The sequence below is a fragment of the Cebus imitator genome, unplaced genomic scaffold (assembly GCF_001604975.1).
Source record: "Cebus imitator isolate Cc_AM_T3 unplaced genomic scaffold, Cebus_imitator-1.0 Scaffold313, whole genome shotgun sequence".
NCBI classification, from domain to species: domain Eukaryota; kingdom Metazoa; phylum Chordata; class Mammalia; order Primates; family Cebidae; genus Cebus; species Cebus imitator.
Window position 1 is genome coordinate 1,779,684 of NW_016107628.1, and position 20,640 is coordinate 1,800,323.

The 20,640-nt window shown below is 40.5% G+C and overlaps 2 protein-coding genes across 2 annotated transcripts; both read left to right on the forward strand.

The window, feature by feature from the left end:
- The first annotated feature begins 913 nt into the window (after positions 1 to 913).
- LOC108286123 (olfactory receptor 6N1) lies at positions 914 to 2,949 on the forward strand. The gene has a single exon (XM_017503745.2). The coding sequence runs from the start codon at positions 928 to 930 to the stop codon at positions 1,864 to 1,866; it is 939 nt and encodes a 312-aa protein (XP_017359234.1). The 5' UTR covers positions 914 to 927; the 3' UTR covers positions 1,867 to 2,949.
- Positions 2,950 to 9,815: 6,866 nt separating this feature from the next.
- LOC108286124 (olfactory receptor 6K6) lies at positions 9,816 to 10,986 on the forward strand. The gene has a single exon (XM_017503746.2). The coding sequence runs from the start codon at positions 9,968 to 9,970 to the stop codon at positions 10,925 to 10,927; it is 960 nt and encodes a 319-aa protein (XP_017359235.1). The 5' UTR covers positions 9,816 to 9,967; the 3' UTR covers positions 10,928 to 10,986.
- Positions 10,987 to 20,640: the final 9,654 nt, after the last annotated feature.

Consider the following 20,640-nt stretch of genomic DNA (forward strand, 5'->3'; position numbering starts at 1 on the left):
TAAAATATTAGTTTGTTAACATCAGGTGCCACATTTTATTTATCTGTTTAGTCCCTGTTCTAAGTATAATACCTAGAGTACTGAAAATAATCAATTATTGTTACAGTGACCTCAACACAGTAGAGCATGTGTATTTACTATCTACAGAAGCAATAAACCAGAAAAGAACATTTGGAGTTGAAGGAGGGGGGGAAATGGCAGAAACAATTGATAAAGTGGCCACAGTCTGAACTTGAAATTCAGAAAGATAGATCTGCCTCCTCTCTTTCTTTGGCTCTTTTATTTACTTTGACCTTCTTATTTTGACTTGGAGTCTCACCAGTGTCCAAAAGAGGTCTAAATTCTGACGTATATGCCATGAAAGATGCTAGTAGACCTGAGTTCTCATAGAGGAATATGAGGGAGCAGAAGGGAAAACAGTTGATTCTTTTGTAGCCAGAAAGTTGAAGAAGACAACAAATTGAAATGAGAAATTAGAAAATAATACTTAAATTATATATACTTTGTCCAGTACAGTATCAATATATTATGACTATAAATGATTTGTCCCTTAGACAAACAATATGTATAAATGTTAATATACACTTTGGATTCGAAATACTTAAATCTCTAAAATCTATATAGATTCTATTGAGAAAGTCAACTGGTTACAGAATGGATTAGGAAGGCCAAAACTGAGCTGCTTTAATCAGGGAAGACTAAATATAAAGGTGAATAGTCTGAAGGAGGCTGTTGCCATGAAGGGCATGGAGGGATGGAATTGAAATGTTGACCTCTCAAAGCAGTTACTGAGAGGGCTTTACTCTGGAGGTGAGAGAAGGGAGGGCAATAGTAATTTGAGGGTTGCCTTCTTGTTAGAACCTCTATAGCTCAACTTTTTTTTCCTGTGCTTCCACACCACACATCTAGGCACATGAATGGTGAGCAATGGACACAGGGAACTGGAGCCAGGTAACAGAGTTCATCATCTTGGGCTTCCCCCATCTCCAGGGTGTCCAGATTTATCTCTTTCTCTTGTTGCTTCTCATTTACCTCACGACTGTCGTGGGAAACCTGCTGATATTCCTGGTGGTCTTCCTGGACTCCCGGCTTCACACACCCATGTACCACTTTGTCAGCAACCTCTCCTTCTCAGAGCTTGGCTATACAGCTGCCACCATCCCTAAGATGCTGGCAAATTTGCTCAGTGAGAAGAAGACCATTTCATTCTCTGGATGTCTCCTGCAGGTCTATTTCTTTCACTCCCTTGGAGCAATTGAGTGCTATCTCCTGACCGCTATGGCCTACGATAGGTACTTAGCCATCTGCCGGCCCCTCCACTACCCCACCCTCATGACCCTAACACTCTGTGCAGAGATTGCCATTGGCTGTTGGTTGGGAGGCTTGGCTGGGCCAGTAGTTGAAATTGCCTTGATTTCATGCCTCCCATTCTGTGGCCCCAATCGCATTCAGCACATCTTTTGTGACATCCCCCCCATGCTGAGCTTGGCTTGCACCGATACGTCTATAAATGTCCTAGTAGATTTTGTTATAAATTCCTGCAAGATCCTAGCCACCTTCCTGCTGATCCTCTGCTCCTACGTGCAGATCATCTGCACAGTGCTCAGAATTCCCTCAGCTGCCGGCAAGAGGAAGGCCTTCTCCATGTGTGCCTCCCACCTCACTGTGGTTCTCATCTTCTATGGGAGCATTCTCTTCATGTATGTGCGGCTGAAGAAGAGCTACTTACTGGACTATGACCGCGCCCTGGCAGTGGTCTACTCAGTGCTCACACCCTTCCTCAACCCCTTCATCTACAGCTTGCGCAACAAGGAGATCAAGGAGGCTGTGAGGAGGCAGCTAAAGAGAATTGGGACACTGGCATGAGTGGGGGCTGGGAGTAGGCCAATGCTGGGGGCTGAGGATATAGTGACCCCAGGGATCAACAGTGGCCATAGATGAAACCAAAAATTCAGTACTTTTCTGCGGGGGATGGTGGAGTTGTAGCAAGTGCTGACTGACTTTCAGTCTTACACTGACCTTCATACTGTCTGCTGGAGCCACATTTGGCTTGGGACCAGAGACTAGGAAAGGCACACGTTCCTTCAACATGATGTGGTACAGTGATTTTCAAAACTTGTATGTTTATGTATCATACTTAGGATTTTTAAAAAGTCTGTGTCTTACCTATTATATATAGAGAGAAACATTTTTCAAATTTACTTGACTTAATATAGTCAGTCATGTCCTCAACAATATGTGTCAAAGAAAATTTAGAATATAAAATTCATAATGTTTTATGTACCATTTGCAATCACTCCATGTGGAGAAGACTGGTATAGTAGAAAAAAGCATGTTTTTTGAACCCACATATATTTGGGTTTCAATCATATTTTATTCAGTCACTTGCTAATTAATCTTTAGAAAGTAACTTAGCATCTCCGAGTCTTAATTTCATCATTTGATAACAATATTGAAGAGCATTTTGAATATTAGTGTTTTGAATATTTGTAAACCACAGTACACAGTGTCTGACATGTAGGTAATAGTAAAATATAAGTTATACTTATTTTATTTATTTTATTCTGTCAAGACCTCTCATCATTACTCTGAGCCTTAGAACAGTATCTAGTAAAACATAAATAAACAGAAATACTTTCCAGGTATTTTCCCCATAGGAAAGGAATAAACTAGCCAGAAGGAATACTTGTGAAAATCCCTGCTGTCTTGTATAAATGTAGCACAATTTAATCATTAGCCATCAGCGTTTTGTATTCCGGAACACTGGCAGCTTCAACTTCACTAGATGCTGCCAAGTTGTTTCCCAAAATCTGTCTACCATCAACAATGCATGCATTTTTTTTTAAATTGTTGTACATCTTTTTAAATGTTCTGTGTGGTCACATTTTTTTCTACTTGGCTGTTGTGTAAACAATATGCTACTGCTTCATTTGCAGTTGAATATTGTGTGTGTGTATTTTGTACTCCTCATTTGGTTGTCTTTTCTTATTACTTTGTAGAAGCTTTTTACATATCCTAAATAATAATCAGTTATATATACATTATTACAAATACAGATTCCTAGTGTGTATCTTGTGGTTTTACTTCTTAATGGTATTATTTGATGAAAGGAAATATTAAATGGCTTAATTCATGAGTCTTTAAATTTATGGTTTGTATTTATATCGAATTTAAAAATTTTAACTGAAATTCTAATACAATTGACTAAGCAATGCACCATTTCCACAGGCTGTTGTGCTGGCTACGTTCATCTTTTCCCCAGTGATCTGCTATTACTGCTCTCACGTATTTTAAAATTCCATATTACATTAGTTTATTTCTTTGCTTCTATTGACTGTTTACTCCTACTGATATTTTATTACAAATTTAGCTTCATAATAACCTTTAGTAAATAGTAGGGCAAGTGCCACCATTTCAGTCTCCTTTGAAACGTCTTTTTCTTGGCCCTCATTCTTACATGTCCCACTCCTCCCAAATCAACCTGAGATTTTGATTGAAATTATTGACTTGTAGATGATTGGCATGTTTATGTAACAGATACATTCAATTCATTAATACAGCACATGGATCAATTTCTGTGTTTGTTATATTCCAATATGGTTTTATAAAGTGCTATGTTTAAATGCAACACATCATTTATAGTTTTGTATTTTTGTTGATACTTCAAATGGCATCTTTTCATTACATTTTCTGTCACCTGTTACTGATATATAATAATACCGTGTTAAATATATCGGTTTGTATCTATGCACTTGCTGCGCTGCATGTTATAATTTGTTTTGATTTTCATTTGTAAATTTTATATCATCTTTAATTGCATTTGTCCTTCTTTATAGTCTAACGCTATGTGTTTCTTTTTCTTTTCTTATTTCCAAACAGTTTTTTTTATGATGAACACCCATTTTAATATATATGTGTGTGTGTGTGTGTGTATGTCTGTATATAGGTACATATACATCTCTATGTATATAATTCTTGAATGGGGATAATAATATATATAAATTTCTAGACACTAAGTGTTACAAATAATAATAGAAAAAGCTAGTCGATTTCCCAATTTGTTTCTTTGTTCCTGTAATTCTCTCCTTTGATTTCTGTAATACATCATTGCCCTCTTTTTCTCTTAGTTACCTAAGCATTTCAGGATAAGATAGTAAGGTAAACCTAGGTTCAAATTCTTTCTCTGCCACCTGCTTAGCTACCTGACTACAGGGAAGGTACATAGTCATTAAACTTTAGTTTTCTCATCTTTTAAGTGGAAACCATAATGACTAATTTATGGAACTGTGAAAGGATAAAATGAGACGAAATATAAAAATGCCTTAGCATATTTGTCACGTATTTAATAAATGAAAGTTATTTACTATTAATACCATTTTTCTCTCACCTACCAATTGTAATCCTCCAGTCTCTTCTCATGTCCCCTACACTTTTTTTCAATTATCTAGTGAATCCTCATAGTTCAGTTATAATCTCTACTTAAGTAGCGTAGACATCTGTGTCCATAGGCTTCTCATCTCTTCGGAAATCCAGTCCTTCATCTTTAGTGGCAGACATTTCTATTTAAAAGTTCTCTCACATGTTCAAAATAAAATGTCTGTAACTCATCTTCTTATAATTTCCCCTACAAGCTTTTGCTTTAGCTGGTCTTTTATCTGTCAATAGTGCCATCTGGCAGAATAACTGAAGCTTAGGAATCTGTTACCTTTAATGTTCTTTTTTCCATCATGGCACAAATATGGTCAGGTCTGATGTCCTATTGATTCTTTATTCACAATTACTCCCAATTCTTCTATCCCTTAATTCCATTATTACAGTTCTATTTTAGGCCCTTACTCCAGAGTATTGCAGAATTGGGTCTGATGTCTGGTAGGTACTCAATAAATTTGAGTTGAATAAATTAATAATACTTCTTACTTCCATAATTTCTTTACCTAAATGCATTCTACACATCATCAATGCAATTTTATGCATAAATTATAACTCAAAAGTTATCTCATAATTTTCTGTTATATAAAGAATATATTTTCGAAATCCCAATGTCAGATAGTCAAAGACCTCCACACCCTGCCAAACCCTACCTTCCAATTCTGTCTCTTCCCTGCTACATTCTACATGCCATCTGATTGAAGCCAAACGTATGTGTTAAATATTCTGTAAACATGGATCTTATATTATCACCTCAAAATCCTAGTTGATCCTCTTCTATTAAACATGCATTACCCAAGTTTAGGTAAGTCTTATGGCTAAGCATTAAAGGTTAAAATGTAAATCAATATTGACAGATAATCATCAAATTTCTTAGAATCTAGACATATAACTAGATAATTTTAACAACAGATGTAGGCACTAGATGCTTTACAAACACAAAAAAAGAGACCCCCTGGCCAGGCGTGGTGGCTCACTTTGGGAGGCCAAGGCAGGAGGATCACCTGAGGTCAGGTGTTCAAGACCAGCCTGGCCAACATGGTGAAACCTTGTCTCTACTAAAAATACAAAAATTAGCTGGGCGCTGTGGCAGGCACCTGTAATCCTAGCTACTCCTGAGGCTGAGGCAGGAGAATGGCTTGAACCCGGGAGGCGGATGTTGCAGTGAGCCAAGATCACGTCATTGCACTCTGGCCTGGATGCCAAGAGCAAAACTCCATCTCAAAAGAGAGAGAGAGATCCCCTAAGTAGCCTGCAATCAAGAAAGATTTCCTGAAAGCAGTGATGATGTATCAAATCTTTAAAAATTTGTAAGAATTACAGAGGTGATCTGAGTACAAATATTTTGGGTGGAGAGTAGCAAATTGGGATTCTAATTTCAGGAAAAGGGAAAAGCAGAAAACAAAAACAAAAAAGAACAAAAGCCAATGGTACAAAACAGCAATGTGAGATTATAACTACAATCAGATGAGATTCTGGGACTTATGGTATAAGGCAGGAGGTAGAGTGGGGAGTGGAACCAGAGAAACAGCAGCAGCTCAAAGAGGGCCTGTATCTTTCCCGCCTTCCTTCTTGGATAAACCAAGTCCTGCTAAATTATACTGTTATGGGATCTTTGGGGTGTGCTTTTCCAGCCGGAAACCTCTGTGGCCAGTGGCACTTTTGCCCAAGTTTTGCTCTGGCCCGCTGGGCTCATTCTGCCCTCTGAGCCTGGAAGTTTACTCATGCTGCTGGCCTAGATCCCATGCCTGCCAAGGGAGACTGCATGGAGCAGCAAGGAGTGTGTGAGCAAGGGTGGGGTCCAATCACTGTGCAGTCAGACATGCCGGCTGCTGCAGTGGGGTGGGCAGCTCTAGATGCCAGCATAGGCACCGGCTCTCCACAAGGCTGTGGCTTGACCAGGTGCACCACAAGCAGCTTCCATAGCTGGCACCAGAGAACGTGGTGGTGCCCTGAAACTTGGAGATGCTAGGAACCACAAGGCCTCAAAGAAGGAGTCACAGGCTGGGCACAGTGGCTCACGCCTGTAATCCCAGTACTTCAGGAGGCCAAGGCAGGTGGATCATGAGGTCAGGAGTTCGAGACAAGCCTGACTAACATGGTGAAACCCTGACTCTACTGAAAATACAAAAAGTAGCCGGGCATAGTGGTACACGCCTGTAATCCCAGCTACTCAGGAGGCGGAGGCAGGAGAATTGCTTGAATCCAGAAGGCAGAGGTTGCAGTGAGCTGAGATTGCACCACTGCACTCCAGTCTGGGCAACAGAGCAAGACTGTGCCTCAAAAAAACAAAAACAATAACAAACAAAAAAAGAAGGAGTCACAGCCCTGGCTTAGGAAGCTCCCAGATCTGGGTTCCCTGAATGGCCGTAACTCGTCTCTCCTTCTATTCACCACAACATGGTGAGCAAGGGACATGTCTTATCCCCGTTTACGTTACAGCTCTTTTAGCCTCTTTTGGTGGGTCCTGAGTTCCTGTCCTGTGCCTAGGAAGAATGAGGTATGCAGACAAGCAGAGGGTGAGCAAGACAAAGAGGAGCTTTATTGAGTGACAGAACAGCTCAGAGTAAACACACGGTGGGCAGCTCCTTTCTGCAGCCTGGGTTTTCTGATGAGTGTTCAGCTTCTAGCAGAGAGGTTAATTCCTCTCTGCTAGGCAAGTCACCCCCACAGGTATTCATCTATTGGCAGAGAGGGTAGCTCCTCTCTGTAGGCAGGTCATACTGTCATCACCCATTGTCTCTGTCATCTCTGCAGCTCTCAGCAGAGAGGAGGCCCTAGAGTGGGTTGCTCCTGTCTGTACGTTGTTATCCCTGGACTTTTGCTCTGGCTGAGCCCCGGGCTTCTATGGGTCTCAGAGGGGAGGAACTGCATTCCTACTGGTCCGTGGGCAGCCATGGGCAGTCTGGAAAAGGCGCCACCAGTTCCCACTCTGGTGGGGCAGCTCAGCACCCCCAGTTTTCAGGCTCTCCCTGGCTTGAATGTGGGATCTCACCAGGGACCTTCCTTCTTCTGCCCAGGAATCCGTCTGCCTCCTGTTGCCGCTCATGACTCCCTGGCTATAAATGTGAAGGGGGGCCCTCAGTGCTCCCTCGGCTTCCCTCCTATGTTTGTTGGTGCCCAAAGTCTGGAGTGGGGGCAAGGCGTCCAGGGGCTGGTGTATCAGCCCTGCCCCTAGTGTGTGCACACCTGGACGGACTGCAATAGCACTAGGGCTCATCCCTACTTTGCTCCTAGATTGGAGTGGACATCGACAGCAGGGAGAAGCCAGGCAGCAGGAGCAGGTGCTTTCAAGCCTGTGAGGGCAAGGGGACCTTCCTGTGCCCCCAGGAGTGAAGAGATGCCTGGGTCTGCATCCATGATTTGGGTGGCTGCACTTGCATGGGGGAGTGGGAGTCTGTGATCTGCAGTCATGACTTGGGTGGCTGCAGCCCCATCCTCCTGGGGGGGGGGGCTTCTGTCTGCTCCATGGAGCAGGTGGCCCAGATCTACAGCCTGGGTATGGGTGAATGCAGCTGCACCCAGAAGCACCTACCTGTTCCTGGGTCCCACGAGTACAAGGATGCCTGGGTCTGCAGCAGTGGCTTGCAGTGACACCTGGGGAGCCCCCACCCCGACTCAGAAGGGGCAGGTCTCCCCCTTGTACCCAGCTCCCACCCCAGCCACACCTTCCTGCTGCAGCGGGCCTGAAGGTAGTGGCCACTTCAGATGGTTCACCACTACCGTCAATACTGGAAGGTAAGAAAAGATCAAGTCTTTTCAAAAGACCAGGGAATATATACTTGGGCCTAATCACTAGAGATATAATCGAAAGGTAATGCTAGTGTTTACCTAGATTTGAATTTAGAGGATTAAAGTTCAGTCTCTTCCATGCCTTGTATTGCCTGTGTGAACTGGAGAAAGCCTTTGGCTTCTCTGAGTCTCTTCATCTGCCAAGTGGGAATCACTGTAGTCTTGCTTAACTTATACAAATAGTTTTTTTTTTTTTTTTTTGAGACGGAGCTTCACTCTTGTTACCCAGGCTGGAGTGCAATGGCGTGATCTCGGCTCACCGCAACCTCCGCCTCCTGGGTTCAGGCAATTCTCCTGCCTCAGCCTCCTGAGTAGCTGGGATTACAGGCACGCACCACCATGCCCAGCTAATGTTTTGTATTTTTAGTAGAGACGGGGTTTCACCATGTTGACCAGGATGGTCTCGATCTCTTGACCTCGTGATCCACCCGCCTCGGCCTCCCAAAGTGCTGGGATTACAGGCTTGAGCCACCGCGCCCGGCCTCAAATAGTTATTTTTTTTAATGTGATGAAAAGCAAACCACATAAATCTTACCATGCTACCTATTTTTTTAGCATACAAATAGATTTTTTTAAAAATACGATGATGTTGATTGTATCAGCAGAGGGAAAAGAAATCATAGTGAAAATGAGTAAAAGTGGAGAGGAAAGGAGTGTTTTCTGATTGAGTATTCCAGAGATTCATGATCCTGGCTGAAGCTTATTCTGACCCCCACAGCTACGCCCCAGTCCCCAGCTTTATACTCTACTCCTATAGGAGAGAAAAGATTTTATAGTCCCAGGGCAACTTATGAAACCTGACCCTGGGGAATGTCTACTAGGTAACATTTTTCTCCTAATTTGTCCCTTAGAGGAGAGAGAAAGATACATGATTTTCCTTTGGACATTACATCATACAAAGAGAAATTCCCAGGAAAGACCATCTTTCCATTCTAGATATTCCTGGAAGAGGCCTCAGAGACATTTATACCCTTATTGACAAGCTAGGAGAAGAGGCAGGTGGCTGCAGAGATTTTGAGGAGCATTCTCATGGTGTCAGGCAGGGTAAGTACTAAAGACTGAATGGAAAGTGATTCTCTTGCCTTAGCCTCCCAAGTAGATGGGATTACAGGTGCCTGCCACCACACCTGGCTAATTTTTTTTTTTTATTAGAGACAGAGTTTCACCATGTTGGCCAGGGTGGTCTCAAACTCCTGACCTCAGGTGATACACCTGCCTTGGCCTCCCAAAGTGCTGGGATCACAGGGGTGAGCCACCATGCCCAGCAAAGTTGAATTCTTTAGGCTCAGGTTAGATATCAGTGCTGGGGAAGATGGTGAAGCAACATAAACATTGCTGGAAAAAGAGCTCCAATAATATATGTTTAAATTAATAACTTTTCTGAAAAATAAGAGTAAAAAATAGTTTAAAACGAAGGTACAAGTTTTAAGGCTAAACACAGAGGGACGGAACTAGAAATTAAAAAATGACCAAACCTACAGAAAATATTTCCAGAGAATGAAATGTGTGCGTTGCTTTGCTTTGTGCACATCAATGGAAGATATTTACCACAAAGAAAAGGTGATTTAGGGGTCCATCAGTAAATATTTCAGATGATTTTGGCATGGAGGTAAAGCTTAAGAGATATTTCTAACTGGTCTCTTCGGGAAGATTCTAGAATCAGTTTGAGTAAATCATTACAGAAAACTCAGTGGGTGATCAACATTCCAATTCTGGGAGTCTCTTATTTCCTTTTCTCTGTTCACAGATGACACAGTTGACGACCAGTGGGAATCAGACAATGGTGACAGAGTTCCTCTTCTCTCTGTTCCCGCATCCGCACAGAGGCGGCCTCTCATTCTTTATTCCCTTGCTTCTCATCTACGGATTTATCCTAACTGGAAACTTAATGATGTTCATTGTCATCCAGGTGGATATGGCCCTGCATACCCCTATGTATTTTTTTATTAGTGTCCTGTCCTTCCTGGAGATCTGGTATACCACAACCACCATCCCCAAGATGCTCTCCTGCCTAGTCAGTGAGCAGAAGAGCACCTCTGTGGCTGGATGCCTCATGCAGATGTACTTTTTCCATTCACTTGGTATCACAGAAGGCTGTGTCCTGACAGCAATGGCCATTGACAGGTACATAGCTATCTGCAATCCTCTCCGTTATCCAACCATCATGACTCCCAAACTTTGTATCCAGCTGACAGTTGGATCCTGCTTTTGTGGCTTCCTCCTTGTGCTCCCTGAGATTGTGTGGATTGCCACCTTGCCTTTCTGTGGCTCCAACCAGATCCACCAGATATTCTGTGATTTCACACCTGTGCTGAGCTTGGCCTGCACAGATACATCCCTAGTGGTCATTGTGGATGCCATCCACGCAGTGGAAATCCTAGCCTCCTTCATGGTCATTGCTCTATCCTACATCCGAATTATTATGGTGATTCTGGGAATGCGCTCAGCTGAAGGTCGTCACAAGGCCTTTTCCACCTGTGCGGCTCACCTTGCTGTGTTCTTGCTATTTTTTGGCAGTGTGGCTGTCATGTATTTGAGATTCTCAGCCACCTACTCAGTGTTTTGGGACACAGCAATTGCTGTCACTTTTGTTATCCTTGCTCCCTTTTTCAATCCCATCATCTACAGCCTGAGAAACAAGGACATGAAAGATGCTATTGGAAGGCTTTTCCACTATCAGAAGAGGGCTCGTTGGACTGGGAAATAGATATCGATCCTGGAGATCCTAAAAAGCCTCTTGGAAGAGCAAAATGTCAGTGTTACTTATCTTTTCCATGTGTATCCTCTTTTCCTATTGCTGCAGCTACTTGTTCTATTATTTTTAAAAAGAATGATAAAATGCTGTCTGCAGGCTGCGGATGAGAAGTGGGTGGCCAGTTCACATGAATGCCTCTACCATGCTGGTGATAGCTGAAGCAGTAGAGATGGACCCTCTTGCTTTTAGCACAGGTTGGCTTCCTCCTTGCACTAGCAACTAGGTTCCTGCTTGTCTCTTCAGTGATCTGACATGCTAGTGGGACCAGGAAGCAGAATAGAAGAGGCAAGACAGACATGAAAGTTCTGAAAGTTGCTGCTGCTAACTTCTCCAATTCCCTTTCTCGAAATGCATCCCCTGTCATTCAGTATTCCATTCAAGTAAATCATTTCTTGATACTAGATAGAGGTCTTCTCCACTTTTAGCTCACTTAATTCCCAAACTCATTTCAGCAAACATGAACTGCTTGTATACATGATGTGTTATAGAATCTTAGATCCAAAGGGGTTCCACCAAAATTAATAACAATAACAGCCCACTATATGTTTCACGCACATTACTATTTAAAATATTTTTACAGATATAAAACCTCTTTTTTTATTGCATTTTAGGTTTTGGGGTACATGTGAAGAACATGCAAGATTGTTGCATAGGTACACACGTGGCAGTGTGATTTGCTGCCTTCCTCCCCATCACCTACATCTGGCATCTCTCCCCTTGCTATCTCTCCCCAACTCCCCACCCCCCACCATCCCTCCCCTATTTCCCCCCAACAGACCCCAGTGTGTAGTGCTCCCCTCCCTGTGTCCATGTATTCTCATTGTTCAACACCTGCCTATGAGTGAGAACATGCGGTGTTTGATCTTCTGCACTTGTGTCAGTTTGCTGAGAATGATGAAAACCTCTTGAAATTTAAAATACCTTGAAGTAAATAGGTCAGGGATCACCATTATTTAAATGTTGAAACTAAAACTCAAAGAAGTTTAATGACTTGCCTAAGGTCACAAAGGTAGTGACAGAGCTGGGATTTAACATTAGGTACACTATTGTAGTCTCCGTCCCCAATAAGTATATGATTTTGTGTAATTTACTTGATGTTCAAAAAACTAAATTATGAAAACTTTTTCCCCAAAGTTTAATGAAACCTTACCAGTTTTCAATGAGTCCCAGGAGACAATGATTCTTTCCTCAATGAATTCCCTAGTCTTCATGTGATTATGGCATCATGGAAAGACTATTGGACAAGGAGATTTAAGGACTATGTTTTATATCTTTTTCTGACACTAAGTTGTGCCATTTTGGATGATGTACTTAATTTGCTGGCCTTCAGCCTCATCTATAATTATGTAGTTGGATTAGATCAGTGATTGCTAAAACTGATTATGAACATTTGTAGTTCACAAAATCTGAAAGTGAAGCCTGGACATTTGCATTTCTGAAAACCTCCAGAAAATTCAGATGATGGGTAAGATTTGGGAACAGCTGGATTGGATGATGACTAAGATAATTCTAGTCCTGGGGCTATTTAACATTCATAAAAGCTAACTTTTTTTTTTTATACTTTAAGTTCTGCGGTACATGTGCAGATCTTGCAGGATTGTTACATAGGTATACATATGCCATGGTGGTTTGCTGCCTCCATCCCCCTATCCCCTACATTAGGTATTTCTCCCAATGTTATCCTTCCCCAATCTCCCCACTGTGCACTATACCTCCCTTTGCCCTCCACTCCCCAACAGACCCCAGTGTGTTCCCTTCCTTGTGTCCTTGTGTTCTCGTTGTTCAACACCCACCTATGAGTGAAAACATGTGGTGTTTTCCCTAACATGTATTATTTCATTTATTATCAATACTATTTAATAAATGTTAACTTCTTTTTACATGAGAAACATGATATACAGAGTTGCAACAACTAGTCCAAGTACACAGAGATAATTATTATGAGTCCAGGGCAGAAATTCATTATGTCTGGTCCCAGAGCCATGTCTTTATTGACCATGATCTCACACCTAGTTCACAGGCTTTCATCCTAATCACTAAACTTAAGAAAAGTTCTAAAGGAAATATGGCATTCAATAAGTAAATGTAACCACAAATTATTATACATTGAGTGGTGAAAGGGTTTATGCCTACAGTCATCAAGATTTATTTATTTATTAAAAGTTTGAGCAGTAACTCTATGTCAGGTACCCTGTTAGGTATGGAGGATTCACTCTGTGGCTATCATATGAATGGTCTTGGCTTTGGAGACCTTAGAATCTAATAGCAGCTATTAATGAGAATGTTGTTACCCATCAAATTTACTGTTTTTCTGGTCATGAGATGGGATAATCCCTATGGACTCATTTTTCCCAGACCTAGGCCATTTTATTCTCTCTAAACCTTCTGAAGTTTTTCGTGTGCATTTGAAATCTCTTCGGATGTGTACCCTTTTCTATTCTCTTCTCCCTCTCAATCCTGCATGTTGATTCTTTTCACAAAGATATTCTTAACCTCTATGGCTGAACCTCAGAAATAATTATTTTTAATACTGTTGCCCCAAGCTTCTCAACCTTGTTCCAAATTACTGCAGCCTTCAAGAAAGATTCCTCACACTAATATCTCTGGCACTGATTTTAGGACCAATATTGGCCCTTATTTCCATGATTTTTTTTCTTTTTGTTTTTCTTGCTATTAATATCGTTTTGTTTGTCCCACATCTCTCATTAGACTAAGCAGGAATCCACAGACAGCAGAAATGTTTTCTCATTCTTCTGATTGCCAGAACACAGAATATAATTCTGCAGATTATCTGTCAACTATCCAAACTTTGTTCTTGACTATTGGACCAACTGATTGACTGGTTGGGCTGGCTGAGAGAATCAGTGGTTCAAGCCCTGTGGGAACAAAGGAGACAGAATGAGAAGGGGCAGCCTTTGATGTCAATGAGGACTTTTTTTTTCTTTTTTAATTCTCAGGTCTGTCCAAGGGCTAGCTCATGTGTGCTCACAAATACAGCTTTCATGTAGCAGCAAAGGTTGCCCTCCAGTCCTTTCCTGACTCCATACCCTTGGGGATGGATATTTGCTGCTGGAACCCCTGAATCCAGTGAAATCTCGTGAGAGCCCCTCACTCCTGCCACCACTGCAAATGGCCCTGTGATCCCTGGATCCTTTTGAAGAAATTCTGCTAAGCTGTGCTGGACAGCTCCTGGCTGAATTTTTTGCAATACACGTCAGGGTTGTGCTGTGCGATTACTAAACTGCTCCAAAGAGTAAATTCTCCTGCCTTTGAACCACAAATTGTTAGTTTCATTCCTTTTGTTCCTTATCTTTCACCCTTCTCAGCAGATATTTTGTAACTAAAACAATTCTTTTACCCCTTGGACAGAAGTACTCTTTTCATCTCACTTCTATCCTGACTTAAAAACCTAGCTTCCCATAGGTGTGTTGACCTCATGAAACGGGAATGTGGCAGCAAGTCTTTTCCTAATTACACACAAGGGGCATAGAGTTGCTTTCCCCTAATTCCCCAGGAGAGAACTCTTTAGAAGAAAGCCTTTCTCCCACTTAGCTATTCCCTGTGAAGCCTAGACTTGACTGTGGTTACAACCTTCCCACTTATTGGGCTGCAGAGCAAGGAGGATGGAGACATTTGGAAAAGAGAAGGTGGCTCTGTTGGTTTCTGGAAGAAGTAGCTATGGACTGAGGGGTTGGACTTTACTTTGGGATATGAGTGAATGACTTCGTTTACTAGACATTGGGGGACAGTTTTCACAGAACCGTATTATTTTCTATTGGACTTAAAGGAAAGACTTATGGAAATTTTGTTGAGATTGTGACAACACATGAAGTAGAGGAAAGAACCATAATGTAGGGATGGAGGGCTTTGGTGAGTGTGTACCCTACAATTAGAGATAGTCATAACACCTGGACTAATTCTACCAAATTGTGCCCACTAGCTCTATGACTCTTCTACAATTCTGCTAATTTCTGAGTTAAATTAGAATCTAGGTTGTTAGTATTGTATTTAGTGGCATCAAGACAGACTCTTAAGAATAAAGAAATGTCAGAACAACTAGTGGAGCTTATGGTTGAGATTCTGGGGTATCCACTCCTACAGAAAGTGTGAGAGTCCTGTAAGGTATACCTTTGTTCCCAAGACTCTCTATCAAATTGCCTTCCTATAGGTATCTTTTTCCCTTCTTAAAGACTCAAGTTCCTATTGACCTACCTTTAAAAAATTTTCCAGGTTTCAGTTTTCTAATTGCAAACTGTACTGGACATACAGCTTAATGCTAGTTTTCCTGTTTATCTCCCTACTGCCTCTGTAAGCAGAACACAGAACAATTATATGGGTATCATTTTCTATCATACTAGGAAAGACTGTTGAGGATAATACAATCATAAGATACTGGGGTGACAAAATACTTTTAAAATCTCATATACAGCCATATTATCTGTTCTCCTTAAAGGTTCAGATTTGATTTGGAACCCTGTAGAGAGCCAGTATGAGGTTTTCAGACAGAGGATTGACAGCTTTGTATTGAGGAAAGATTATTTCAGTGACTATGTGAAGAGTGAGTTGAAGTAAGACAAGTCTTGAAACAATAAGAATAATTAAGATAAAAATTGCTAGAGTACAAATTAGTTTTTACGAACCTCTATTTTTTATGTAAAGTTTTTTAAAAGAAAAACAAGGAGATGTTCCCCTCATATTCTCCTGTTTCAACATAGACCTATTTTGTTGTCTGTATAAAAATCAAGAGAAAAAAAATGTGTTTGCCGTATGCCAAGCTGATTTCTTATTTGTGTATAGCCTCTGATACTGTGGTTTCAAAATAATGTTATCTGTTTATTGCATCCACTGGCAGTTCACAGTTGTCTGACTTTTTTGGTAGATATCAATAGCTTTCTCCATGTAGAGGTCCCATGGCAGAATAAATTCTGCCATGCAAACATTTATTAGCAAACAGGTACACACACACACAGACACACATAGATACACACACACACACACACAATACTACTATTAAGCCTTTTCTCAGAAGCTCATGGAAGTCTTAACTTTCTTTTCTTATGCTTTCTGGTTAGTATAATAATAAATACGATATATGTATTTCATTTTTGAGTATCTCAATTTGCTGACTTAACGTCTCATCAGGTTTTTAAAATAAACTTTTCAATCTAAAAAGAAAATTATAAATAAGCAAATCTTAAATCCTTTTAAATGTTTCAATACTGTGATCAATGAAGTAAGATTTCAACTAAAATAGCTGAATATTTGTGTAATTTTTATAGACTATTAAATTTAACCTGAAGTTAAGTTTTCAAAGCCTAAGTTAATTTCTCAATTACAAATTTAAAATTATAATTTCAAAGTAGATCTGGTATTCTAATAAATTATCTTAATACAAACAAAAATATTAAATATATGTAAATTTACTAACAAAAACACGAATAATAGGTTTTGATCCTCTTAAATAATTTTATTATTGGCTCTAAAGACCTGATGAGTTTTAAAGATGCTAACCCACTAAAGAAATAATTATATAACCCATTTTTTTTTCATTCATGCAACAAATATTTACTGAGGCTACTTGGCCTAGCAATGTTTTAGGTCATTGGGGTACAACTGACAAAAAAATTCCCTGCCCTATGTAGCTTATGCTATAATGAGGAGAGGTATTTAAAAAATACATACTAAAAATAAGCAAAAAAGTATAACAATTACATGAAACTATGTATTTTGTAGGAAATATAAAACAAAATAGGATAAGATGATCTGGTATGGATGGCAGGATAATAACTTTAAAATAGATTGGTAAAGTTGAACCTTATTTAGAGAGTCAAATTTGAATAAAGATTTGAAGAAATTGAAGTTAGCCATGTAGAGGGAGTATAAGAGTTAAAGAAAAGGAAAGAAACATGAAACATGGCTTAACAGTCAAAGACAGGTTTTCTTTAGATGAAACCTGAGAGGGGTTTCTGGCTGATTTTGGTTAGCAGCACTTTCTTTTACAGACTAAGAGTATATGCTGGTTTTAGGGTGAAGGGCTTATTACAAGCTTGGAATATTTCTGTGTGAGGGAGAAGTTTTATGGTGGGGTTGGAATGTCTCTGGGAGAAGGGGTGGTTATCTTGGGGCAGACATCTTTCTGGCTGGAGGGGGGTTATGTAGAGGCTGGCATCTTCCCAGCCAAAGCAGGGTTATCTTGGAGCTAGCATGTCTCTGGTCAGGGAGGAGATTGGAATGTTTCTGGCTGGAGGTGTTATTTGTGGTTTACGGTCATGCTGACCTTAGCTATTAGGCTGATGCCCTTCGGATTTAGGTGGTTTTTTTTAACAAGGCAAACTTTAGAATGAGGGGCTTGTCCAAGATGGCGATGGTCCTGCTCTGTCAGGGAGAATAACCCAGGCAGCAGTAAAAGCTAGTGAAATAGCCCTGAAGTGGGTGAGCATCTGGTCTGTTTAAGGAATCAGGAGACTAATGTGGTGGAAATGGAGTTGGGGACACATCTGAAAAACTATAGGATGAGTTCAGGGGAAAAGAAAAGACATAGATTATGTAGGGAGAACACCCCATAAGTGCTGAGGCAGGAGCCAAAAGCCTCAGCCTATTTCCATATAAATAATGAAGAAAGTAACTAGAAATATAACCATAGTAGTTATTATTCATATGTGATCTTAGTTATTCATAGATGATCTTAATTCTTTTACTAATGCCTCTCAGGTCAGAAGTGTGAACCTGGGGTGACATTGTGAAATGAATGACACTAAGGCAAGATGCTTTAAGCCCTCTGTTATACCCACATAAGCGCTGCTGGAGGGCGCGTTGGCTGTGCACAGCATCAGCGCTGGGAAAGCACCTGCTGTTTAGCCAGCTAGGGAAGGAGACATCCAAGATGACTGAGACGTCTTCTTCCCTGGAGGAGTTAGGAGAAAACTCCGCTTCTCCAAGCTCTTGTGATAAGGCCCGATGGCTGTCAGGCAGGCCCACAGACATCTGGGGGCTTAATTGTCTCTAAGTGATGCTGTGCTCCAGTGATCACATTCCATGTCTACTCTCGTGTTCTGCTTATGCACCTGGTTTCTTTTTCTTAGAAAATCAATAATAGTAAAATCTTAATGTTTTAGTTCTTTCTTTGTAAGTATGGAAAAACTGCTGATGCATTATGCTCCTTACCTCACTTTGGATGCCAGAAATTCCTGAGCCCCTACCTGAATGACACGTGATGTACTTGACCCTATCACTGCCATGCTCTATCTACCCTGCCCCAGTCTGTGACCACCAAGGCCATGCCCTACCTATGCCCTACTTACCTGGCCCCCAGATTTGCAACTCAGTAAAAGTGAGAGTGTCCAGGCATTAGGGGCTATGCAGGACTCTGCGATTTGGTTGGCAGTGGACCCCTGGGCCCAAACTCTCTTTTCTCTATCTCGGTGTCTTGTGTCTTCTATTTCTACAATTTCTGGTCTCTGCACCAGCAAAAAGGGGCTCACAGAGCCCTGTAGGGATGGACCCTACAGGATTATACAGAGCAAGCTTGTCCAACCCACAGACCGCAGGCTGCATGCAGCCCAAGATAGCTTTGAATGTGACCCAACACAATTCATAAACTTTATTTTAAAATGAGATTTTTTTTGGTGACATTTTTCATCTCATCAGCTCTTGTTAGTGTTTGTGTATATTATGTGTGGCCCAAGACAATTCTTCTAGTGTGGCCCAGGGAAGCCAAAAAATTGGACACCCCAATATAGACACTTGATGGTCATTACAAGATTTAGATTTTTCTAATTTACTCTGAGAATTGGGAAGTCATTGGAAAGTATGGAACAGAGGGAAGACACATCATCTGATGTTGAGTTTAACAGTTAGGCACATCTCTATGTTGAGGAGACATTGAAGGGAGGCAAGCATGGAAGCTTCAGTCCTTGGGGAGCTACTATGATAACTATAGTGAGAGATGATGGTGGTTCAGATCAGGATAGTGGCAATGAAGATGGAGCAATGTGGTCCAAGTCTAGATTCAGTTTGACAACGAGACAAGAGAATTTTCTGGTAGACTGCAAATTGACTGTGAGAGGGCATTTGAGGATGACCAACTGGAAAGTGACGGAGTTGCCATGAAAAACATAAGAGTACTGACATAGAGAATACTGCAGGAAGATGTTGGGAGAAGTAATACTGGAAGTTTAGTTTTGTATATTTTAGAGTGTTCCATGACTTAGATCTCAGGAGTGAAGGCTAGAATGAAAATACATGTGCAACTTTTTAATAGAATTTTACCACCAATGAGAAAGAGAATTAGCGTAAGAAGGAGCAAGTGGGATCACTAAAAAGTTTGTTGACTGTGATTCACAATAAATAATATACTTTAAATCATAACTTAGAACATACATACATACATTTATATATTCATATTCATAGTTCTAATAGAAAAGCATTTTTACAAAACAATATGCAATATTTTTGATCTTTTCTATTCTGTTTTATTCTTATTCTGTGTTGTTAAAAACATCTTTGGAACTGATTTCACTCACTAATATGTTGTGACCTTCAATTTATAAACAAAATGAGATTAGGTATTTAACCAAATTTAAATTAAATTTAACCTAATTTAAATTACCTTTGAATACAAATTTAACACATGATTTCTATTTTTAATTATCTATGTTTTCTAATTTTTATGATAAATAATTGCATTATATTAAAAGCCAAGTTTTATTTTTAAAAGCATATGATAATTTTAAGGTGATGAAGAAAATATGTACTCTTTAACCCTGCTAAGATATCAAAATAGTATAATCCTTTTAAAGTAAATTAGCAATATGAGTCAGAAGAATGAATAAACATGAATTTCCACTTAGAAGTAAGAGACAGAGAAGACTTCATCCATGAAGTAGAATTTAAACCGAAACTTAAAGATTGAGAAGGACTCCCCCAGAAAAATATGTAAGATAAGTCATTTGTGCAGATTCCCTCAGGTTAGAAACAGCTGGATGCATTAAAGAAACAAAATGTAGGCATGTGTAGACGGGACACAGTAAGAGGCATGAAATGAAAGCTAGAGGCAAAATATGCAAAATCTTATAGGTCATGCTTTGAGAAATTGGAGTTTAATGCAACCTACAAACGAAGATATTAAGTAAGACACTCTTAAAATAACATTCCTGGTATGGTATGAATAGTAGATTGTACTTGGAACAAAAGTGTGGAGGTGGGAAGGATGATTTAATATATTTTATCAGTTATCTTTTGCTGTATAACAAACCACCCCAAAGTTAATGACTTAAAACAGAACCTATATGTTTGTCTCAGAATTTCATGGGTTAGCTATTTGGGCTGGAACTAAATGGGTAGTTTCTCTAGTCCTGGTTCACTCATGTATCCAAGGTCAGCAACTGGTTGGCTAGAGCAGGCTGAACTGGGACAAGATTACCTAAGACAATTCTATTACCATTCATGTGGCCTCTTACTCACCGGGAGTCTGGTTCTGTGTTCTCCCAATTACTGATTAGGGTGTTGAAACAGAGTATGAGTATCCAAACAAGATATGTTGAGGCCTAGGCTCAGAACTGACCCACAGTCTCTTCTGTTGTGGCCCAATCCAGTCACAAGGAGACATAGAGGGAGGGAAAGAGATTCCATCTTTTGATGGCAAGAGCTGCCAATTCACCTTGCAA